This window comes from Pseudorasbora parva, chromosome 2 (assembly GCF_024679245.1).
Source record: "Pseudorasbora parva isolate DD20220531a chromosome 2, ASM2467924v1, whole genome shotgun sequence".
Lineage (NCBI taxonomy): Eukaryota > Metazoa > Chordata > Actinopteri > Cypriniformes > Gobionidae > Pseudorasbora > Pseudorasbora parva.
The window spans coordinates 30150911-30176592 of NC_090173.1; the positions used below are offsets into that span (position 1 = coordinate 30150911).

Sequence of the window (25682 nt, forward strand, 5' to 3'; positions counted from 1 at the left end):
AAGCAGCACAACTGTTTTCAACATTAATAATAAAGAAATGTTTATTGATTAACCAAATCAGCATATTAGAATGATTTCTGAAGGATCATGTGACACTGAAGACTTTGAGTAATGATGCTGAAAATTAGGTGTATGTATTGTTTTAGAAGACTTGAATTGTGCTACTTTTATGTTTTTATTTTTATTATATTTTTTATTTTTTAGACTAGCTCAAGTAGTCGATGTTCCATCGAATAAAGAGATTTGATGAAAATGTAGGACAATAAAAGAGTTGTCTTTTAAATGAAATGTTTTTATTATTATGATCAGAGTTCTGGAGAGGAGTTAGTATTGTCTCTGTAAAGACAAAATAATTAAAAAAAGCTTCTGCACACATTTTAAATCTCCTTAAGCAAAACCAATTGTCCATACAATCAACTACAGCAAAAATCACCCAATTATTATCTGTTGAGGAGGAACACTGGCAGATGGCAGTAAGATTTGAGTTTTTAATTTACAGCCAGACTCTCTTGTTTTGTAAGCAATTAAGAGTAAAGTGGCAGCTCCAAGGGGACATGAAGCATTGGAAAGCTCTGTTTCATAAATGCTTTAACTATCATGTGTTTCCAAGAAAGTTCTCACACCCTGGATCCTGCAGAATTAATCTCAGTCCTCATTTTTGCCAACAAATCTTCAACTAAATGCTTTTACTGTCTGCAGAGTTTATGTTTCCGGATCCAGAAGATGATAGAGGTGTACAGACCAGACTGGTGTGAGACCAGGGAGGACTGGTCCGTCTTCCTCTTCTCTCCTCAGAACAAGTCAGTCCTTTCACTGTCTCCTCTCTTTTAATACATAATAGTCATGAACACTACATAAGAGCTGAGGGTTGCTGTTTTTAAATTATTCAAAACAAAGACTTTGGTCAAGTAAATATATATTTTGGGTTAAAAGGGTTTGGCTAACAAAAAAAGTTGTGAAATAGGTGGCTTGCTTAGTGTTGTTGTTGCACTTGTGCTGGTCTCATCTTAACGAAAACCCACTGGCATTCACATACCCTTGTGTCCCTTTACACTTATTACTCATGGGTTTTGTCAGGTACGAGTCCAATGCTAATATTTGAGAGTGCAGCTGGAAGTTGTCTTTCATAGAGCCTGACCTTATTAAGCAGATTAGTAGTTGCTTCACGCCCTAAAACTGGTTGAAATTAAGCAGATAAATGGAAGCTTGTGTCGCAGGTTGTTCCCTATAGTGCCACTGATTTGATCTTTGAGTATTACAGAGGGGAAGATGCCCACACACCCCTTCTTCTCTCCTGATGGTAACTCGGCCAGCAGTTATTCTGCGATCCCTGCCTGATCAATAGCACTGATGGGCTGCCAGCTCTTTAGAGGGTGGCTTGATTAGGATATTGATTGGTGTCAGAGAGATAGGAGCCGATTATTCCCACCCTCTGCCTGTCTATCTGTTTTTTCCAAACTGTCTAGTCTTTGAATGTCCATCTAAAGTTTGTGCTGCAATGGAAAAATTGAGATATTTTACTGTTCCAACACCTAGTGAGCTATTAGAATACATTTTGACAAACTGAAGGAAAAAAAATACAAAATGGCAGATGAAGTGAGAATCATATTTTTTAAAGAAATGTATACTTTTGTTCAGCCAGGATGCATTAGATTGATGAAAAAATATTTATAATGTTTAATTAACTCTTTACCCACCATTGACAGAATTTTCTGGCAAATCATGTTTTTACTGTTATACGGTACACTGTAAAAAAAAAAATCAGGTCTCTAATTGAAAATTTTCAAGTGACTGATCATCACATTGAATTTCTGTTAATTAAAGGAACTGTATGTAAGAAATGTATTTCAATTAATCATAAAATGGCCCTGATATGTCACTAAGAAGTGACTAATATTTTCTAAATATGTCATTAAGAAATCATGTTAATTTCAAATACTTCACTATCACTGACAACAGTAGTCCAGCCAGGATATTGTCATTTGAAAGTTGTTGTTGCAGCTCTCAACTGATGTTGATGTTGACATGTTGTGTCTTGGCCTGAAGCTTCAACCTCCACCTATCTACCAATGACAAAGTCAGTAGTGTTTCGGCATCGGGGTTGCCAGCTCTGCTCTAGTTATGTGATCAGTCACTAGAAAATGTTCAGTTGGAGCCTTTTTTTTTACAGTGTAGGGGGTGCTATTTACACGTTTTCTGAAAGAATGCTGAATTTCTGGATCAAAACACAGGTGAAGAACCAGCAGAAACAAACGATAAAAACAACACGTGCTTATACACGTAAAATATTGCAAATATCAAACATAAACTGCATATAAATCAAAACTGAATAATGTTACCAAATGAAACCCCATTCAGTATAAATGCGATAGTACAGCTGACAATACAAGGATCCGCAGTGAGCTTTTATGTAAACAGGTTGCGTGCTGCGTTCATCCAATCAATGACACTGACCGCAAACATGCAAATAAGAACATAAACCCAGGGTTTAAGAATGTACAATGTTAGAATCAACTGTCAGAATCATTTGATTTTGTAAACTGTCCGATACACACAACACTCAAATATAGTCTATATCTCAAACTGGTTGTCAAAGAGAAAAATGGCTACAAATTTAATATCAGTGCAAGAACAAAATGTATGCAACTTAAATTAAATACTCAGGATTCAGGAGTCAAATACTAAAAAAGCAGAAAACGTCTCGGTTACGTATGTAACCCTAGTTCCCTGAGGGAACGAGACGCTGCGTCGAAACGCTGTGAGAACGCCTCTGTTCAAATGCGTCGTGAAGCGCCTGTAGAACCATTCCATCGGAAAAAAGATCGATCGTCGGCGTGATGACGTCATCGACCGGAAGCTATAAAACGTCCGTGAAAACAAACAGGAACTAACTTCTGATAAAGCCTGAAGTAAGTGATCACGGACACGCCGGGAGTATGGCAAAGCGACGCAGCGTCTCGTTCCCTCAGGGAACTAGGGTTACATACGTAACCGAGACGTTCCCTTTCGGGGAACTCGAGCTGCGTCGAAACGCTGTGAGAACGCTTATACCCACATCGCCATAGGACCAAGTGTCTCGTATGTGTGAAGCCGAAGCGCACACGGTTACGAGAGTACCTGTGCCCCTACAGTAGATGCCAGGTCTAGTTCGTAGAACCTGACAAAGGTAGAAGGAGACGACCAACCGGCCGCGTTACAGATATCATGGAGGGAAGCCCCCGACAAAAGTGCTTTAGAAGCAGCCATACCCCTGGTTGAGTGCGCCCGGACAGCCAGTGGAGACGGCTGCCCGGTAGCTTCATAAGCAAGTGAGATGGCCTCGACCACCCACTTGCTCATCCTCTGCTTGGATACTGGGGCCCCCTTCTTAGGGGGTCCAAAGCAAACAAACAATTGTTCAGTTTTTCTCCACAGGGCAGCTCTGTGGACATAAGTATCCAGTGCCCTCACAGGACACAGCAGATTTAATCTTTCCTGGTCTGACGTCATAAATGGAGGAGGACAGAAGGCTTGTAGAGTGATGGGGCCCCGTGGGCTCGTAGGAACCTTGGGGACATAACCCGGCCTGGGATGCAGAAATGCTTTCACCATCCCTGGCGCAAACTCTAGACATGAGGGCTCTACCGACAGAGACTGAATATCTCCTATCCTTTTAAGAGATGATATGGCCAAAAGGAAGATGGTTTTTAGAGTGAGGAACTTATCCGAAACCTCCTCCAGAGGTTCGAACGGAGGTCCGGACAAGCCCCTCAAAACAATGGCCAAGTCCCATGCCGGGACCCTCGAGTGCATAACTGGCCTCAACCTTAATGTGCCACGAAGGAAGCGTGTAATTAGAGGGTGTCTTCCCAAAGACACTCCACTGCAAGGGACGTGGACAGCACCCAAGGCCGCCACGTACACCTTAAGTGTGGAGGGGGTCAACCCTGCAGAGAACCTCTCCTGCAGGAACTCCAGCACTGTACCAACCGGGCAGTTAACTGGATCCCACTGGCGTTCTCTGCACCATGCTGAGAAAAGTCTCCATTTCAAAGCGTACAGCTTCCTTGTGGACGGAGCTCTGGAGTGTAGGATGGTCTCTACGACCTCGGCCGAGAGACCCTCCTCTATGAGCCTGGCCCCCTCAGAGGCCAGGCCCACAGTTTCCACATCTCTGGGCGTGGGTGCAGGAATCTCCCGCCCGCCTGAGAGAGTAGATCCCTCCTGGTCGGAATCTCCATCGGAGAGCCTTCCAGGAGAGATATCAGGTCCGCAAACCACACTCGGGTCGGCCAGTTCGGAGCCACTAGAAGTACCTGGGCCCCGTCCCGGCGTACCCTCTCCAGAACTCCTGGAAGCAGGACAATCGGGGGGAAGGCGTACAGAGGCAGCCTCGGCCACTCCTGTACCATGGCATCCAGCCCCAGCGGGGCCGGATGGGTCAGAGAAAACCACTGCGGGCAGTGAGAATTCTCCGCCGAAGCGAACAGGTCTATCTCTGCCTTCCCATAAACCTTCCAAAGGAGCTCCACCACCTCTGGATGGAGTCTCCATTCCCCGGGCCTCGGCCCCTGTCTCGACAGGCTGTCTGCTTCCTGATTCAGGGCCCCCGGGATATATACTGCCCTGACTGACAGCAATTTCCCTTGGGCCCACAGGAGGATCCGATGTGCCAATTTGTCCAACGGACGAGACTTCAGACCCCCCTGGTGGTTTATGTAGGCCACCACGGACGTGTTGTCTATTCTGACTAGTACATGGTGGCCCCTGAGGTCGGGCAGGAACTGTTTCAATGCCAGAAACACTGCGAGCATCTCTAGCCGATTTATGTGCCAGTGCCGCTGATGCTCCTGCCATAGACCCTGGGACGAGCGACCACTCATGGTCGCCCCCCAGCCCGTGAGAGAGGCGTCTGTCGTTAGCGTTACGCGACGAACAAGAGCCCCCAACACGGGACCCTGAGATAAAAACCCCGGGTTTTTCCACATGACCAGAGCACGTAGGCATCGCCGCGTGACTTTGATCGTGCGGAGCGGATTTCCCCTCGGGGAGAACCCTCTTGTCTTGAGCCACCACTGCAGTGGCCTCATGTACAGTAGGCCAAAAGGTATCACGTTGGACGCTGCTGCCATGAGACCTAACAGTTTCTGGAACTGTTTCACAGTGACGGCTCGGCCTAGCTTCTGTTCTTTGGCGGCTGCCAGGATCGATGCTATGCGTGTTGGCGATAATTGCGCCCGCATAATTACCGAGTCCCAGTTCACACCCAGAAAAGTGGTTCTCTGAGCCGGAGAAAGCACACTCTTCTTGGCGTTCAGCCTCAACCCCAGCTTCGACATATGGGCGAGAACAGCATCTCGATGCTGAACCGCCATCTGCTCTGTATTCGCTAGAATCAGCCAGTCGTCGATATAGTTCAATATGCGGATGCCCTGTAGACGCAGCGGCGCCAGAGCTGCATCCACACACTTGGTGAACGTGCGGGGTGACAGTGCTAGACCGAAGGGAAGTACACGATATTGGTATGCCTCTCCCCCGAAGGCAAACCTCAGGAACTTCCTGTGATGTGGAAGGATGGAGACATGAAAATACGCATCTTTGAGGTCTATGGTGACAAACCAATCCTCCGATTTGACCTGCGCTACAATCTGTCTGAGTGTAAGCATCTTGAATTTGAGCTTGGCCACCGAGCGATTCAATAGCCGCAGATCTAATATCGGGCGTAAGCCCCCATCCTTCTTCGGCACGATGAAGTAACGGCTGTAAAAGCCAGACTCCCTGCTGGGAGGGGGAACCCTCTCTATAGCCCCTTTTTGCAGGAGTGTCTCTACTTCCTGTGCCATTACCAGAGCCTGCTCCGGGCCCACCTCTGTAGGCAGGACACCGGAGAAAGGAGGTGGCCGACTTCCGAATTGAATGGCGTACCCCCTTTCTATTATCTGCAGGACCCAACGAGATATATTTGGTAGACGTTTCCACTCGTCTAGAAAATCTACTAAGGGAACCAGCCTCTCGAGGCTGGCCTCTGGTGTATTTTGAGCAACAAGCACAGTGCCCTGAAGCGGCGGACCGGCAGGGAACAACTGACTTGACTGCTCGGGGACCCCCCGAAGGGGGTGCGGACCACCCTCGGGTGGCCCGCGGAGACCGACTGCGCCCCGGCATTGCGGCAGGGTTGGCAGCGCGGCCCCCCGAGGGTGCCGTAGGGAAACGGGTACCGTAGGCAGGGGTAAGCACCGTTTCCCTACGGGGGGAACCACCCTCAGCGTCCTGACGCTTCTGGCGTCAGGAACGCTTCGACGAGGCCTTCTTGGCGATCAGGACTGTCCGCAGATCAGCCCTGCCCCTCGAAGGCCTCGTCTGAGAGCGCCGCCCCTCGTCCCCACGCTGAGGGGGAGCTCGGGCAGCGACGCTCTGTTTCTGCTGAGCCCTGTAGGAGGAGCTCGTACTCGGCTTGGGCTGCTTGGTGGTATCAGCAGCAGCCCCAGGGACCTGGACCCGGAGAGGGAGGAACTGCTTGAGCGCCGCAGCTTGCTTTTTCGACTCCTGGAACCTCTCGGTGACAGTGTGAACTGCGTCACCGAAGAGGCCTCCAGGAGAAAGCGGCGCATCGAGCAGAAAGGCTTTCTCCCTCTCCTTGATGTCTGTGGGGTTTAACCATAGATGCCTCTCCGTAGCCACCAATGCTGCCATGGAGCGGCCAACACATCTGGCCGTCTCCTTGGTGGCCCGGAGAGCTAGATCGGCTGACGATCTTAATTCAGCGATAATATCACCCCCCACAGCATCACTACCGTCCAAATCCCTCAGCAGGTCAGCCTGGTATGCCTGCACGATAGCCATCGTGTGCAGGCATGCAGCCGCTTGACCCGCCGCCGAGTACGCTTTACCCACCATCGCCGACGTTGTTTTTAGAGGTCTGGTGGGTAAAGTCGGGGCCTTCAGGGACGATGCCGAGGAAGGCGAGAGATGGCTCGCAAGCGTCTCTTCAACCTTTGGCATCGCCCCATAACCATACTGTCTCAGCCCGCAAATGTTGCTGTAGACCGAAGTCTGCGGGCTGAAGACACGATATGAAGCCGGTCTCTTCCACGATCTTGCCACCTCGGTGTGCAAATCGTGGAAGAACGGCAGGCCCCGTCGCTGAGGTTCTGAGGCGCGAGACGGCAGGAAGCGTTCGTCTAGCTTACTATGACGTTTTCTTCCTGCCTCAGATCTTTCAGTGGGCCAGTCGATGTTTAACCTGGCCACTGCTCGCGTCAAAACCTCAACTAGCTCCTCACTAGCAGGGGACTGAAGTGGCGAATCTTCAGTATCGATACTTTCAACGTCCACCTCCTCAGAGCTGGACAGATGAAGTACCGGCGGCTCTCTCGGGGGGGAAGAAACCGCCATGCGTGCTTCCATGCCCCGAGAAGAACCGCTGGATGGAGCAGGTGAGGGCAGAGATAAGGCAGCGCCCGTCTCTAACCCCTCTGCAACATCCAATTGTGATCCCCACGACTGCAGCCTCCGCTCCGCCTCGGCGGCAGCGGGACCAGAGCCGCGGGGAACACGAGCCGAGGCACCCTCCTCGAAGAGTGCCCGGCGGGAGCGCAGCGTTCTCAGTGGCATACGCTCACAGTGCTCGCAAGCAGCCCCCTCGAGGGCTGCCTGGGCATGCTGCGCTCCCAAGCATGCAACACAGAGAAGATGTGTGTCCCCGCCCGTGATGTAGCGTGGGCAGGGAGGAACACACTTTCTGAAATTGCTGCTTTCACTCGCCATTCTATCTATTTTATTTTCTCTTTTTTCTGTTAATATATTGAATATTTAACAAAAAGGGTGGAAAATCTCTGCTTTCTAGTATAATAGACAGACAAAAACACCAAATAGACAGACAGGTTCACACAGATCGCTTGCTGAAGGCTCAGAAGCTAGTTCCTGTTTGTTTTCACGGACGTTTTATAGCTTCCGGTCGATGACGTCATCACGCCGACGATCGATCTTTTTTCCGATGGAATGGTTCTACAGGCGCTTCACGACGCATTTGAACAGAGGCGTTCTCACAGCGTTTCGACGCAGCTCGAGTTCCCCGAAAGGGAACTTAAAACACCACACAAAAAATGAAACACACCACATGCAGTGATGGAGCGCAGAATTCTAGCATTGCTTGACTGTTTGTTTTTGGTTCTATTTTTGTTTTGTTTAAAATTGGACATTTTCAAGCTTTCTATACACACATTTCTCATGCTGAGTTTTGGATTATTTATGAGAATTGCAAAATCATGTCTGACCCACTTTATATTTGACATATTGCATCTTGCACTTTTAATAATCAATATACGTAGCCTAGATTCAATTTAAAAATAGAATTATAATAATAAAACATACATATGAAACAAAATACATAGTTTAAAGGATAACTCTGGGGATTTTTTAAGTTAATCTTGATTGTTATACCTTTGTGAGTACAGTCTATAGAAAAGAAAGAAAAAACTAACTGCAGTGGTGCTTGCAACATGGAGCTATTACAGTTAATGCCCAGAGCCCCCACTCAGCTAAAACGTAAAGAGTGTCTTTGTGCCTAGTTTTTTAGGTGGCTATCTGTAGTCTCGCGCTGAAGTGGGACAGTAAACCTCGTGGGAACTCAGTTTTAGCTGGAAAAAAGGCAAATAGTCCAGTTGGGAAGAGTGTCGTGTGTATGAAGAGTGATCTCATTGCTCTGCTCATCAGTTCTCAGTATCGAACATGTCCGAGAGAAATGGTTTTCGATTCTGTGCTACTGATCCGAGAACCGCTGTATGTACGTAATTCCCCGGAGTTGTCCTTTAATGGCTACAACAGGTATAGTAGGCTACAGTACAGATACATGTTGTAGCCATTAAAGGACAACTCAAGGAGAGTTTTGGGCAGTAGCAAGAATCTTGGCAATTCACTTGGCTGCATGGCAATTCACTTAGTATGAGACTTGGATTACTCATGGTCTTTTTTTGCCCCTAATTTAAGGTTAGTTGTTCGAACGAGTGGTTTGCATTTTCTGACAATGCATAGGTGTTGCGATATTTTCTAAATGTTGATAAACTTGCGAAATGACAGCATTTTTATCAACCGATATTATGTGACTGAAACTTTTTTTTTTCCCTTGTGATGTCATTCCAAAAATTATGCCACGAATGTTGGTAGGTTTATGTATATTCCAGCTACCGCACTAGCCATTATTTTTAATGGAAGAAGAACTAAGCGTGTTATTCAAGAATCAATTAAAATGAAAAGAACTAAATGTTTGAATTTTCATGGTGGTAACTCAAATTTGTTTTACCCTTTCGTTGTTTTGGCTTGGAAATGAACTGAATTGAGAAATGCTTTTAAAATTAAAATCTTTGCTTTTAATAAACAAACTTTTTTTTAAATGAGTGGAGTGTCTGCGAAATAATCAATTTCCTTTGTTGTTATTGTGAATGTACACAAAAGTTGGCAGTTTATAGTTTATAATTATGTCTTGCACTTATCTGTAGCCTATGGCTAAAAATGATGGAGCACTGTAAGTTGTTTCTGCTGTCATAAAGGAAATAATCCATCAGAGCACGCTGGCACCTTCGTAGGACAGAGGGTTAACGAAAACAATAGCCTATTTAGTTTCATAGTTGGGCTATGTTTAAATATTAGCTCATAATATATATTTTTTTATGAAAAGTGAGCAGCATGAGTAAGATGCTGACTCTGCGGGGGGCCTCTTAACAATGGGAATTTGTCGCCACATTTTTTTAAATTATAATTTTCCTTTTGTCTGTATCAGCTCAGTGCTGAAAACCAATAAAATGAGTTACTCAACAAAAGTGCATTATTGTTACTAGATACAGCATTCTTTGACAAAAGCTGTATAATCCATTACAACGAATGTTTTAAGTAGTAAGTTTTAACCAATAAAAATGTTTTTCAATCAATCTGCCACTTTGAAAAGGGTGGCGGGTGCTAGTTTCCCACCCTGCTTCTAATTCAAACTGCAGTGGTGCATTGACTTTACCAGTCGGCGATAGGCTATTTTCTTCAGAAGAAGGGACTAATTCCGCCATATTGCACATTGAACTTTCTCCCATAATATGACCGTCAAGTCTTTGGTAATATTTATACATTGGTTTATATGAAATATACCACAGCCAGTCTTTTCTAGTGTGTGCTGTCTCTTTTTTTTTCTCTATTGAGATTCTAAATAACTCACTGGTGAAGTTCTATTACTGTTTGGCTGCTGTAGGCAGTAGGCAGCTCACTAGGTTTTGAAACAATGTTGGTTTGTCTCTATATATCTCTTCCTGACACACCGCTTACTCTTCAGGTTCAGGTTGTTGTGCCAGTCCATCATAGCCCATAAGCTGTTTGACTATGTGGTACTGGCCTTCATCTTCTCAAACTGCATCACTGTGGCTCTGGAGAGACCCAAGATTCTTCAGGGTAGTCTGGTAAGCCTGAGGCCATAGACCTTTGATTTGTTGTTTAGCCTATTGTTTTAGTTATTGATGATTTTTTTTTTTCTCCCACAAGGATATATTCTTATAGCATTGACAACATTCCAGCTTTACAGCCTTTCTGCTCTTTCCTTTATATTTTTTTTTTTCTCTCTCTCTCTCTCTCTCTCTCTCTCTCTCTCTCTCTCTCTCTCTCTCTCTCTCTCTCTCTCTCTCTCTCTCTCTCTCTCTCTCTCTCCCTCCTCCTCTTTCTTGTGCAGGAGAGGCTTTTCCTTACCGTGTCCAATTACATTTTCACAGCCATATTTGTGGGGGAGATGACACTCAAGGTAAATATTTACATTCACTGCATGATATAGTCTTGATTTTAGGGCTTTTTTTGCATTGCCATACCTCCAATCTATGTTGATGCATCAAGAAAAAATTATCAATATGATATTTTCCTTCTATTTGCCGATACTATACTAGTCTATAAATCTACTACTATTTCTGTATATTCTATTCTATCTGTCTATACTATTTATGTCACTCTTTTTAATTATTCTTAATGGTTAGAAGTGGAAGTGGAAATGGAGTACAATTAATTTACATTTAGTTATGCATATAGCATACAGTGGGGTCCAAAAGACCATTGCTGAAAATGCTTATGTTATTCGTCTTTCTAATTAAATGCGACTTTTTTTTTCATTACAAATTATATTGTCTGCAAAAAATTTGCGCAAATAGTGGAAATGAAAAAGTGAATAAAACTTTTATTATCTTAGAATTTGGTTTGTCCTTTACAAACAGGTTTTTGATTTGATATCTGGTGATATCTGGATGTTTTCCTCATGTTGAGATGATCCAAAAAGCATCTTGTGCTTCAATGGAAATTATCTGACCATCTGTACTCAAAAGACTCACATGATCACATGCTTGTTTATTTTGTGACCTAAAAATAGTGCACAATGTTAAGAAAAAAAACTTTTTTATTTATTTTTAATTTTAAAACAACACTTTTGGACCCCACTGTATATATGGATAAATATTATATAATGCATCAATTTATTAAACTTGGCTAGATTTTAAACAAAATGACACACAAACACAAATATTTTGGAGAAGTTGTTAAAGACTGTGGTCATTTGTATCAGTAATTAGCTAAATATCTTCCAAAAGATGAAACTTTACTGTGTGTGTGTGTGTGTGTGTGTGTGTGTGTGTGTGTGTGTGTGTGTGTGTGTGTGTGTGTGTGTGTGTGTGTGTGTGTGTGTGTGTGTGTGTGTGTGTGTGTGTGTGTGTGTGTGTGTGTGTGTGTGTGTGTGTGTGTGTGTGTGTGTGTGTGTGTGTGTGTGTGTGTGTGTGTGTGTGTGGCCCTCTCATGACAAGCAATTAAGCAATGATATTAATTGGAGCCAGTTTCCTCTTTCAGATGAAGTCAATTGCACAGCCTGGCCCATCTATTCAGTTTTAAGCACTTTACACTTGTAGGTCATCAATTATATAACTTAATCAATTATTAAGAAATAGAACAAACAAGAGATAGACCTGTCAAAAGCAATACTACATTTTCTTAGTCTCAGACCATTGTGCATAAGTGAATCTGTATGAATATTTTATTTTATCTAACTGCTTGTCCTATATTGGGTTGTGAGAAAAAACTAATAAATGAATGACTGGGTCAGAGCATCCCCAAAACTGCAGCTCTTTTGGGGTGTTCCCGGTCCGCAGTGGTCAGTATCTATCAAAAGTGCTCCAAGGAAGGAACAGTGGTGAACCGGCGACAGGGTCATGGGTGGCCAAGGCTCAGTGATGCGCGTGGGAAGTGAAGGCTGGCCCGTGTAGTCCGATCAAACAGATGAGCTACTGTAGCTCAAATTCCTCAAGAAGTTAAAGGGTTAGTTTACCCAAAAATTAAAATTCTGTAATGAATTAGTCACCCTCATGTCATTCCAAACCTGTAAGACCTTTGTTCATCTTCGGAACACAAATTAAGATATTTGTGATGAAATCCGAGAGCTCTCTGACCCTTCCATAAACAGCTTTTTAATTATCACTTTCAATGTCCAGAAAGGTTCTGAAGACATTGTTAAAACAGTCCATGTGACTACAGTGGTTCAACCTTAATTTTATGAAGCGACGAGAATACTTTTTGCCCGTAAAAATAAACAAAAATAACAACTTTATTTAACAATTATGTTCTAGCCTGTATCTGACTCTTAAGCAATTTCCGATGCTGTTCATGTGAGCACCACAACACGTGCATGTGCTGTATTTACAACGGAAACTTTGTTGGAAATTTTATTTTTTAAATACTTTGGTCACACCAATTTGATCATTATATTGACAAAATAAATACATCCATGTGTTAGAAAACTAGGTTATATCATTCAGATCCACCTTAAAATCTATGGAGGACCAAATTACTCAAAATTAAATAATTCAATAAATAAAAAATTCAATAAAACAACCATTTAAATGTACCAGTTCATCCTGAAATAATTTAATAATTAATTAAAGTTTTAATTTATTAATTTAAATTAATAAATTAAATTAATTTATTAATTAGTGGGCTCCGCCCACTGCCTGTTGATTGGCATTTGTGAAATGTCCTCTATTATTATGAAAAAAATCTTTGGGAAAATCGGAAATGCATGATTCGTCAAATAGACCTTTTTCGTAAATGCAGCTTATTATTATGAAAAACGTCTTTTTGAAAATTCACATTTAATAATGAAAGAATGGATTTTTAAACAACAATAGTGTGTGTGGAAGAATATATTAAACAATAAATGTTGTGTTTTCATGTAATTGTACAAAATAAATAGATACATTTATTTATTTAATAATTAAATTCATATTTAATTAAATAAATTATTTGATTATTAAATTTATAAATAAATTATTTAATTATTTCAGAATAAACTGGTACAGTTAATTGTTGTTTTATTGAATTGTTTATTTATTTATTTATTTCATTTTGAGTAATTTGGTCCTCCATAATAATCCACATTTTCATTCATTTTCTTAATTTTATGTCATAATGCACACCTCGTGTAATCATCTAAAATACTGGCTAGTGCTGTTGAGTAAATGTATATTAATACTTTGTATTTTATTATGTTATAAATATTACTATTTTTATTTAATTTCATCATCACATTATTATCTACATTTAAAAGTAAAAACGTCATACTTTTGTCAACGTTTAATATGTCATGTCAGCTAACCATACGCAGTCAATATTTAAGATGATACAGCACATGTCCTTTACTGTGGACATTTTTAAAAGCGTTGGTGCAGTGCGAGACACAAGTCAAACAATGATTCCAGCGTTCTCTCTGGGACCAGAAAGTCAACAATTACAGTTCATCCTTGGGGAGGCAGATTCTGCAAGCTACTGTAAAAATATACCTACTGGTATAACAGCCTGAGGGGCAACGGCTGATTTTACTGTCCCCAATCCACCTACACTCGACTAATAGGAGTTCTGCAAGCAGATCTGCTCTCACTCAAAAAGCACCTCCTTAAATTGCTAGCATGAGTGTCACATTACTGTAGCCTGGTATACATCACTGATTTATTATTGGTTTCTTTGGCAGTATTGTAAAGAAACTGTCAGACTAATATATCCCAAATTGATCCCGAGAAAGAACAGATATGTGTAGCATTACGGCATCTCATTTCTTAAAAGTACATCATTCTCTGTGTCTCTCTGTTTTCTTGCTCTCTTTGCTCTTCTCACTTTTAGACCTCAGCCAATGCTGACGTCAGGTTGTGTGTGTGTGTGTGAGTGTGTGCGTATTTCTTTTCCCGTCACTCGTCTTGTTAGTGTCACAAGAATCTGCCTGGGAGGCCTAAGGCTCAGGTCACCTTGGAGCTTCAATGGATTTTATATTTTCGTCACTTTTTCTGTTTTAGTTTAGCTGTTTTCTGCTGTTTTCCCCCCACAAATTCAGTTGTTTCTCACTGCCATCAGCAGTTCCATTAAGTACATCTGCATCGCACACTGACATATTGCTGTATTTAAGACGTACTTGTGCAGAACTCAGTTGAGTAGCAAAATCAACTCTAAAGGAAGCACTATTTCAGGGCTCCGGTTAGAACAGCTGGTTTGGCTTGACCGGAGATCACATACTCAAACTGTTTAATAGATGTGTCAGTCAATTTCAGCAAAGACACACTAGTAGGGATCAAAACTATTACATAAAACAGACATTATCACACCTGAACACCAATGGTATACAATGAAAACAAAAATAAACTACACGACTGCTTCATCTTTTATGCTGACCATTTCATATATTGTGTTTTTGTTTATTGTAGGTTGTGTCTATGGGTTTGTATATTGGAGAGCAGGCGTACTTGCGCAGCAGCTGGAACATCTTGGATGGTTTCCTTGTGTTCGTGTCTTTGATTGACATTGTTGTGTCAATGGCGGGTGGGGCTAAGATCCTAGGAGTGCTCAGGGTTCTCAGGCTTCTGCGCACACTACGCCCCCTCAGGTACAACAAGCATTTGTGGTGTTGTCTAACATGTGCTTGGTTTATAACTCTGCAGATGCTAAATGGTATTTTTTACTCTCCTGACAGGGTTATCAGTCGAGCTCCTGGCCTAAAACTGGTTGTGGAGACTTTGATCACCTCTCTGAAGCCTATAGGAAACATAGTTCTCATTTGCTGTGCCTTTTTCATCATCTTTGGCATCCTTGGAGTCCAGGTAAAGAACAAGGGCTCTCACTGAAATATCATGCATATTCAGTGTGCTACCATAGTTTTTTTTAAATGTATATACACATTACAGGTCAAACGTTTGTAGTAAAGAACTGAATACTTCCAATAAGAAAAGATGTGTTCAATTGATCAAAAGTGACAGCATTTTAACAATGTATGTCTTTACTATTTCAAATAAATGCTGTTTAGAACTTGCTATTCGTTACAAATTTTGAAAACACAGTTCCCACAAAAATATTAAACAGCACTGTTTTCACATTGGTAATAAATAAATTTAAAAAAACTTTAAGCAGCAAATCAGCATATTATTATTATTTTATATTTTATATAGAAACAAGCCGAGCACGTTAGGAGCACCTCCCGACCTTACGATCATTTTTAAGCATATTCAAAAAATTCAGGGAGTCGGCCCGATTTTCACCAGCGTATGGCTGTCCACTATTGCCAAATCATGCACAACCACGTCACATAGGCTTGATCTATGAGTATTATTAGGCTATAGCTCAGTGGCTGCAACCATACAGCATACACACACACACACACACACTCTCTCTTTCTCTCTCTCACGCATGCCCTCTCTCCCTCTGGTTGTTTAGGTTGAAAGGAATGGCTACTGTTCTCTGCTTTTCAACAAATCATTTGCACACATTTTTCTATCTGAAGCTATCAGCAACATTGAAAGCTTCAGTCTCTTTGTTTAACGCGAATGCTCGTGTGATCACCACCGGCTCGTGGTGCAAACAGTCGTGCCGTGTACCAGCTGATTTGATGTGATTATGAAATGAACTGACTCAAAGCATCTGCAATATCTCACAACCTCCCGAGTGTCCGAATTCGCACAGTGTACGCCCGCCTTAACCCTACCCAATAAATGCTTTTATTATTATTAAACATGTATTGGCACTTTATTTCCACATTAAGAACATTTGATTCATTTTTATTGAAAGTAAATGCCTTTTTGATGTGATTTCTGATGAGAAAATAGAAGAGCAAGCTCTGCAAAAGGCAGATTCGAACCTGTGTTGAGCACATCAGCACAACGTTTGATTAGCCATACGCTTTACTGATTGCGCCACTGAAGATGTTTAATCACAAGCAGTTTGTTTAGATGTTGTTTGGCACAACCAGACATTGTTAGGCGGAGCCAGTGCGAATAGCATTTGCCAGAAAGGCACGCTATATGCACTTGGTGTGAATAGACACTCAGAAAAAAACACAGGGGGTCCCAATGCCTTGTCTTTTTTTAAATTGTCTGCTTAATCTCACTATCATGCACTTTCTGTCTTCATCACCTTTGCTTTCTTTTTCATTTAATTTTTTTTTCATTATTTCTCCTCATGTCTTTCTAATGCTATATTGTGTACTTTTCTTTATAGAGAATGCTTTCCTATTTTCTCCTGGTCTTCTTTCATAAAGCCCTTTTTCTTTCAAATATCCCACAGTGCTCTGACAGTTTTATTAAAGAGATGCTCAAGACGTGTGGCGTTGAGTGACATGAAGTGTGTGCCATTTCTTTTGCCTCAACAGCTTTTCAAAGGCAAGTTCTACTACTGCTTGGGCCTAGATGTCAAAAACATCACCAACAAGTCTGACTGCGTCTTGGCCAATTATAAGTGGGTCCATCACAAGTACAACTTTGACAACTTGGGGCAGGTTAGTTTGTTCTCTAACTGGGCCTATCAAATGGCATGACAGAATCTGGGCAAGTCAATGTGTTGCTTTGTTTGATCTAACGTTATTGATGCATCTTTATCAGAATTATCTGGTTGTCTATCTGAACCTTATTTGTCTGTTCAGTCCCCCATCTATCTTTGCTTCTGCCACATCCATCCATCTCCATCTCCGTTTGTCCTTGTATGTACTCATAAGAATGTGTGTTTATGTTTTGACAGGCTCTGATGTCTCTGTTTGTGCTGGCATCGAAGGACGGCTGGGTCAATATCATGTATCATGGTCTTGATGCAGTGGCAGTGGACCAGCAGGTAATGTTCCCATTCTGCCATCCTGATAATACTGACTGACCGAATGCAAATGGTGGTCTTTCAATGTTGTATGGACAATGTCATGAATTTGTATATTGATATCACAGTGAACCTTCACAGCCAGCCCTCTCGTATAAAGTAGGGATGTGACGGTGAGTAAATTTTTAACACCGTTTAATCTACGTGTGACAACACTAGTAAAACCGGTATCACCGACTGGGCTTTTAAATCGCTAATTCTATATAACCAGAAGTAATGCACTCGGCCATTCGGTCATTAATAAAGGAGCGGAGTAAAGCGAGTGGTTTTACTGAATTCATATGAAAGTTAAGCTTCCATAATTTGCATAGCTAAATTTACACCAGTGCACACACATACCATGAATGACAGTTTGTCTTAAAAGCGTGCTCTGTGAGGCTGTGAATAAATGACAGTGCAGCGGCCGCGCACATGTTAGTTTCGGTTTTGGATAAGCACCAATTCGGGAGCGGGTTGTTTGACATGTGGGTTCATTAGCCTATTATTTTTAATGAAAAACAAAACAACAACACAGCATAATGACAAACTTGCGTAATTAGGCGCCTTTACATTTCCTTTTGAAACCAAATCTTCCGCGATCTTTCAGCTCTTGGCTCTCCTGACTCCTGCTGCATTTGTATTGCTTTGAATATGCTTTATTAAGCAGACACATTCAGTTTTTATGTCTACTGTCTGTTTTCTCTAACTGAACTAAATTATTTTTTACTATAAAAACAGGGCGGTGCCACGATGTGCTTGTGATGTAACAGGTGTTGAGTCTGAACATCGGTAACACCCGCAATACTGACTATCGTAGCAAGCCTAATATAAGGGTTTGTGAGCAATATTAACCCAAAACAGGCACATTAGACTTTAAAAGTAACACAAATTGAATCCCACAGAGCTTATAAAATGCACAAGTCAATGGTTTTAAGAATATTATTAAATTTACTATAAATATACACTATTCCACCCACATTGATACTTATAGTTGTAGATGATAATAATGGCTGTAAATAATTGTAGATACTTGATCAATTGGATTAATTTTAAAATAATAAAATAACTGAAATAAAAGTAAATTAAAGCTAAATATAAATACAAAGTACCAATCTAGCTAGGTTATCTGAAGTCCATTGATAACAAGCGGATGTGATGAGACCTGTTTTCCTTTTTATTCATGTGATTTTTGACATTCAGGTTTTCAGAGTAGCCCGGTGCACCCTCATTGAAAATAAAACTGTCCTATTGCTAAGATAAAACAATTAAGATTGAACAACTTTTTAAAATTTTTAGTTTATTTTCAGAATTAGTTATTTTCATACTTGAGTGTTAAAATATTTCTGAACCAAATAAAAGTGACTTTATTTTAACTAAAATAAAGAGATTTAAGGAATAAGCACTCAACAGTGAATATATAATCCTGAATACACACAATCAGCTTCATGAATACTAACAGGCTTTTGGCACTGTAGCTGAAAAGCAATGATTTTCAAGAGTCCTCGATTCAAAAAGCAGTGAGCTTGCATCATTTATGGACCAGCACATAATGATTACGTGTAGGCCTGCAGCCAGACCCTCTCCCACTAGAAGAGCCCAACATCTCTAGGTAGTCAAACACAGAAAAAACTCATGGATTAAATGGCATGAGTAATTTCCCCACTGCATCATCTCTGTCACACCAGAGTCCACTGCAGGATGTAATCTATGTGTGAAAGCAGATGGAAATGTGCCGAGTACTGTATGCTTTCTCGTCCCATGTTTTAGAATGAGCCAATTTAGATTTTGGCGTCTTTGTTTCACTCTACGCTGCTGCTAAGCAACCAAGTAAAAGCTGCACCTAAGTTCACTTTACCATAATTTGACCAATTTCCCTCAAGCTTATGAGTGTCTGCATGTTGATTTTTACTCAAGGCTGTGTTGATTATCTCGTTGTATTAAATTTTAGGCAGCTCTCTGTTCTGGCCATTTTCTTGTGTTGTTTTTTGTGGTACTTGTTTTTTACTTGTGAAGAAAAGCATTGTCGTCCATGTTCTGGTCAAAACTTGATGAATAACCCACCCTGACCGGTATGTGCTACAAAAATGAATGGTAACTTACATAATGTGAAGGATTAAGTGTAGAGGTGGGCTTATACTTGTGTTAAAAAATGGCTTCACTATTTTAACCTGGCAGATGATCCTTAGCAGCAACCACAAAAAAGCCCTAGCAAATGCCTAGCAACACCTTAGCGACCAACTAGAACACCATAGCAAATGCCTAGCAACACCTTAGCGAACAACAAGAACACCATAGCAAATGACTAGCAACACCTTAGCGAACAACTAGAACACCATAGCAAATGCCTAGCAACACCCTAGTGAGATGCAACCACACTGATCACCACAGCAAATGCCTAGCAGCATTCTAACAACCAACTTCAACACCATATCAAAAGCATGACCAACATTAACGCCATAGGAACACCCTAGAAACCATCTAGAACTGCAAGCTGCATTCAGTTCATGTCTGGTTTTTCTAACTCTTTCATCAACCGTTCTTTCTGTCTTTTCATTTAATAGCCCATAACCAATAACAACCCCTGGATGCTGCTGTACTTCATCTCCTTCCTCCTGATTGTCAGTTTTTTCGTGCTGAACATGTTTGTTGGCGTAGTGGTGGAGAACTTCCATAAGTGCCGACAGCACCAGGAGGTGGAAGAGGCCAAGAGGAGAGAGGAGAAGAGACAGAGACGCATGGAGAAAAAGAGACGAAGTAAGGAAGAGAGAATAATAATAATAATGGAATAATAGTAATCTCTTGTTCAGTGTAAAATTGTCTTCAGTTTGGGAAAATATAACGGTATATATAAATAAATTAAAAAACAATACAATTACTGATATTAGACATGCTGAAGTATGTTTGGCTACAGCCCTACTGGCCATAGGGGCTCCATAGACAGGGGGATAAAATCCATAAAGGAAAGATGTAAATGACAAGAGATGATTTGATTGGCACATTAATGCTGAACAACCAGTTACTTCTCCAGATATCTCATAATAGTAAAAGTGTGTTCTGTGATATATCTTTCCTCTAAAAATAAATCTAGTTTACGGACTAGAGAGTAGCCTTTAGATCACACATACAAACTTTTGATTATTATATTGTCAAATATTCTCCTTCCCCAATTTAATGCACAGACATAGCCAAAATGAATCCATTAGTTGGCTGAATTTCAGAAAAGTACTGTGGCTCTGTAGCGTTATCAAATAATTTATCTTTGTTTGAGCGGCACAACAACATTCAGCTTAACCAATGGTATTAGTTTGGGGGCGCGACTTTGTTTTTGACCAGCCAATGGCAGACGAAAGAGTGTTAATGAAACTTGTTTGAATGTCATTTGTTCAATATACACACTTTAACCTGAAATATTTGAAAAGGTGTGCTTACTGATTTTAAACTGATCATTCTATTGAATCTACTCATTTCTCCCAGAGGCCCAGAAGTTGCCCTATTATGCAAGTTACAGTCATGTGCGACTGATGATCCACACTCTGTGTACCAGTCACTACCTGGACATCTTCATCACCTTCATCATCTGTGTGAATGTTGTGACTATGTCACTGGAGCACTACAGCCAGCCTCGGGTAAGATAAAGCGCAGGCCTCATCCTCTAAATAACTTTTATTGAGATTTTTTTCTGATACTTTATATTGTATATTTATAATTACAGCCATCATTGCTGATTTGGCTTTACAGTACTGTATGTCACTTGCTTTTGGTATTGTTATTGTTTTCAGTGAGACATTTTTGTTCACTATTCAGAGTTTTCCCACAGTCCCATTGGGGATTTGAGATGGACACTCAGAAGTCCAAAAATTTGAGAAAGATTTGAAGCACATACAGTACCATTGCATTAACGCATGTGACTTTTCTATATTTATTGGGCTTTAAACAAACATTCATAGAATACATGATAACATTATATAACTAATGTAAAAATGACTAATATAACTGACTTTATGAACCTCGGGCGAAAGTCTTTTAATCATTGACACCTTTCTTGTTCTCCTCCTCTGTCTCTCTGGCTTCCTCTCCGTCTGTATGTTTCCTTCCCCCCAGTCTCTGGAGATCACACTCAAGTACTGTAATTATTTCTTCACCAGCACCTTTGTGCTGGAGGCTGTCCTGAAGCTCATCGCATTTGGCTTCCGACGTTTCTTCAAAGACAGGTATTCAGTTCATTCCCATCCTCACCTTTCATCTCCTCACATTTTCTCTCCTACGATCACTAATTGATTTAATGAATTCATTAGATGCCGATTCGACCTGACCGAATTCTCTTGTTTTGTTGACTGGAGTCACGGGAGGGTGTATTATTGGCAAAATGTCACTTCTGCTGTTACATTTATGACACAGATAGAAATGAGATTAGCCCTGTGTGATGTTAATAGAACAAAGCGCACCTGACTACAGTGAGAGCAAGCGTGTACATGGTTATTCATCTCCAAGGTTTAATGAAATCTCCCTCCTGTGTTTGTTTACCTAGTAGAGCTCCTATTTATCATTAAGTGGACTTCAAGAGCGGTTCCTCTAGCTTGTCATAAACTAATACTAACACGGATTGAGGTGTATCGAGAAAGCGCTGGGTGTAAACATCTTGGCATTTTGTAGCTTTATTAGAATATATGGTATTGACCCATTTAAAAGAGTAAAAAACAGGCTCACGCTGCAATACACTTTGTCTTTTTTATTTACGCATATTTGGGTCTGACACCAGAAAGCTTTCAACAAGCCATTATTTATTGTTGTGGCTCTTTTTGCCTCTTAACTAGGTCACAATTACGAGCGGGATGGCAGAGGTGTGTGTGCAGACAGGTGTGCCACGGCTGGTTCCAGCACCGCAGATGTGGGCGACTGTGATTTGTGCTGTAGTGTAAAAATGAGCCGTCCCTCGTCCTGCATTAGCAAATGAGGTCATCTATGGTGGAGTGGGTCCTTAATTCTCCTTAATTGGGCGTTATTAAGTGGTCCCCAGCAACAATTCGGGTCCCAAGCCAACTATTTGACCAGACTGATCTTCAAATATTCATTTCTTTTAAGCCACCTCTCTGGAGGAATAAATGACCAGAGCGAATAGAGAGAAAGGTTGGATTCAGAGTGCGTGAAAGTTGAGTTTTTGCATAACTAAGCAAATATGTCCCCTGTGTATGTGTGCAGGTGGAACCAGCTGGATTTGGCTATAGTGCTGCTGTCAGTCATGGGCATCACTCTGGAGGAGATCGAGATCAGTGCAGCTCTACCCATCAACCCCACCATCATACGTATTATGAGGGTCCTACGCATCGCACGTGGTTAGTCACGCAAACAGACGCTGACAACTGGCTAACACCACTCATCATAGTTGCTGATAGAACTCTTAGTCCCCTTAAAATCTGTGATTTATGTGATCTTTCCTCATGCATGCTGAAGACATTAGCTTTTTCTTCCAATCTGAATTCCCTTACCAGCAAGGATTGGTCATGAATGTTAACCAATCATCATGGCGGTTCAACTAAAAAAATGTTCTTTATATAGCCTGCACTCCCATCACTGAGTGAGAGACTTAATGAAGCCACATTACGTACTTAAACTAAATCAATTAAGGACAGTACATTACCACTGCATTGCTTCCTGTCTGTGGCTCCAAAACCTAGTTATCTATTGCAGCAGCGCAGAAAACAAAAAGACATAAACTTTCTTTTATCCTACATGTTCAAAAACTTTTTAGGTGTTTGATTGTATGAAGTTTATTTCTACTGTTTTTTTTGTGTATTTGTACTGTACTACATCACAGAAGTTAATGATAAAAGTATTAACAATAATCATTAATAGATAATAGAATTATTTGATTTTACTTGCTTTTTAGCTTGTTTTAAACCAGGTATATAATGGTTGTTTCTGAGTATGTGTTATGTTTGACACATTTCAGGGTTTTGTGCTGCAATATCCTGCATCGTCACCTATATCCAATATCCTGCATCGTCATATATATATATATATATATATATATATATATATATATATACAGTATATACAGTCTTGTTCAAAATAATACCAGTACAATGTGACTAACCAGAATAATCAAGGTTTTTAGTATATTTTTTATTGCTACGTGGCAAACAAGTTACCAGTAGGTTCAGTAGATTGTCAGAAAACAAACAAGACCCAGCATTCATGATATGCACGCTCTTAAGGCTGTGCAATTGGGCAATTAGTTGAATTAGTTGAAAGGGGTGTGTTCAAAAAAATAGCAGTGTCTACCTTTGACTGTACAAACTCAAAACTATTTTGTACAAATATATTTTTTTCCTGGGATTTAGCAATCCGGTGAACCACTAAACTAATATTTAGTTGTATGACCACAGTTTTTTAAAACTGCTTGACATCTGTGTGGCATGGAGTCAACCAACTTGTGGCACCTCTCAGCTGTTATTCCACTCCATGATTCTTTAACAACATTCCACAATTCATTCACATTTCTTGGTTTTGCTTCAGAAACAGCATTTTTGATATCACCCCACAAGTTCTCAATTGGATTAAGGTCTGGAGATTGGGCTGGCCACTCCATAACATTAATTTTGTTGGTTTGGAACCAAGACTTTGCCCGTTTGTGTTTTGGGTCATTGTCTTGTTGAAACAACCGTTTCAAGGGCATGTCCTCTTCAGCATAGGGCAACATGACCTCTTCAAGTATTTTAACATATGCAAACTGATCCATGATCCCTGGTATGCGATAAATAGGCCCAACACCATAGTAGGAGAAACATGCCCATATCATGATGCTTGCACCTCCATGCTTCACTGTCTTCACTGTGTACTGTGGCTTGAATTCAGAGTTTGGGGGTCGTCTCACAAACTGCCTGTGGCCCTTGGACCCAAAAAGAACAATTTTACTCTCATCAGTCCACAAAATGTTCCTCCATTTCTCTTTAGGCCAGTTGATGTGTTCTTTGGCAAATTGTAACCTCTTCTGCACATGCCTTTTTTTTTAACAGAGGGACTTTGCGGGGGATTCTTGAAAATAGATTAGCTTCACACAGACATCTTCTAACTGTCACAGTACTTACAGGTAACTCCAGACTGTCTTTGATCATCCTGGAGGTGATCATTGGCTGAGCCTTTGCCATTCTGGTTATTCTTCTATCCATTTTGATGGTTGTCTTCCGTTTTCTTCCACGTCTCTCTGGTTTTGCTCTCCATTTTAAGGCATTGGAGATCATTTTAGCTGAACAGCCTATCATTTTTTGCACCTCTTTATAGGTTTTCCCCTCTCTAATCAACTTTTTAATCAAAGTACGCTGTTCTTCTGAACAATGTCTTGAACGACCCATTTTCCTCAGCTTTCAAATGCATGTTCAACAAGTGTTGGCTTCATCCTTAAATAGGGGCCACCTGATTCACACCTGTTTCTTCACAAAATTGATGACCTCAGTGATTGAATGCCACACTGCTATTTTTTTGAACACACCCCTTTCAACTAATTCAACTAATTGCCCAATTGCACAGCCTTAAGAGCGTGCATATCATGAATGCTGGGTCTTGTTTGTTTTCTGAGAATCTACTGAACCTACTGGTAACTTGTTTGCCACGTAGCAATAAAAAAATATACAAAAAACCTTGATTATTCTGGTTAGTCACATTGTACTGCTATTATTTTGAACAAGACTGTATTATTTTGTTAAAATATCAGTGGTGCAAACTCAGAACCTCGTGCTCTTAAAGCAAAGAAAAAAAGAAAAATTCCTTTAAACCCACATCAGCTCGTGTTCAGATAAGACTGAAATCCTAGAATTGCCCCTGCCACGCATTCATTCCAGCGCAATCGCCACAAGAGCTTATTTTTACATACCACAGCTATTATTCTCCTGACTGGTAAAGTTTAAAATATACTTTTGTTTAATTAGCCGGTTATATTTATAAGGCAAAGCTAAAAACGGGTAGCATTGATAAAAAAAAAAATTGTCCCCAATACCATCACTTATACTGTGATGAAGATGAATTTCGTGTAAGATTCATAAGATATACTGTGTTTTGCCTGTAAGAGTTTCCATGATGAAAGCATTGCTGATTAGTAGTAGCTAAAGCTAACTTAGTTCTAAAAAAAAAAGTTCTTGGATGTGGTGTTTCTAGCTTTTACACATGCATTTTGTTATCTAAAGTTAAATTTTGATCAACTTGAATTAAGCATATTGAGTATTTATCATCTCTACTAATGGCTAAGTGTATAATATTGTAACTTTATGCTGAGTAATGTTATGCTATATTAGGCAGCTACATGTGCCAGTGATACATGCTTCATGAAAACATAAACCGAAAAAAATGTATAATCAAAATGTAAGATTATATAACGAAAATAATGAGCAGTGTTTATTGCAGATTAAAAAGTCTAGAGTCACTTGATTTTTATACTCTCTTTTCAGAGTATTTACATTTTAATTATGTATTGACATATAAAGAAAGTTTAAACAAATTTGGACAAAAGTGATTTAGATCACTCCTACCTTTAAGGGAACAGGAAATTATAG

The 25682-nt window shown here is 40.9% G+C and overlaps 1 protein-coding gene across 4 annotated transcripts in view; it reads left to right on the forward strand.

Moving 5' to 3' along the window:
• cacna1ia (calcium voltage-gated channel subunit alpha1 Ia) overlaps positions 1 to 25682 on the forward strand; it is a 285196-nt gene that overhangs the window by 211430 nt on the left and 48084 nt on the right. For all 4 annotated transcript variants that reach the window (XM_067415070.1, XM_067415065.1, XM_067415059.1 and 1 more), the window contains 11 exons: positions 700 to 800; positions 10295 to 10418; positions 10685 to 10753; positions 14730 to 14908; positions 14996 to 15122; positions 16664 to 16789; positions 17029 to 17118; positions 19698 to 19890; positions 20611 to 20762; positions 21238 to 21347; positions 22336 to 22469. In XM_067415070.1, coding sequence (XP_067271171.1) covers positions 700 to 800; positions 10295 to 10418; positions 10685 to 10753; positions 14730 to 14908; positions 14996 to 15122; positions 16664 to 16789; positions 17029 to 17118; positions 19698 to 19890; positions 20611 to 20762; positions 21238 to 21347; positions 22336 to 22469 — 1405 coding nt within the window. The remainder of the gene's footprint in view (positions 1 to 699; positions 801 to 10294; positions 10419 to 10684; positions 10754 to 14729; positions 14909 to 14995; positions 15123 to 16663; positions 16790 to 17028; positions 17119 to 19697; positions 19891 to 20610; positions 20763 to 21237; positions 21348 to 22335; positions 22470 to 25682) is intronic.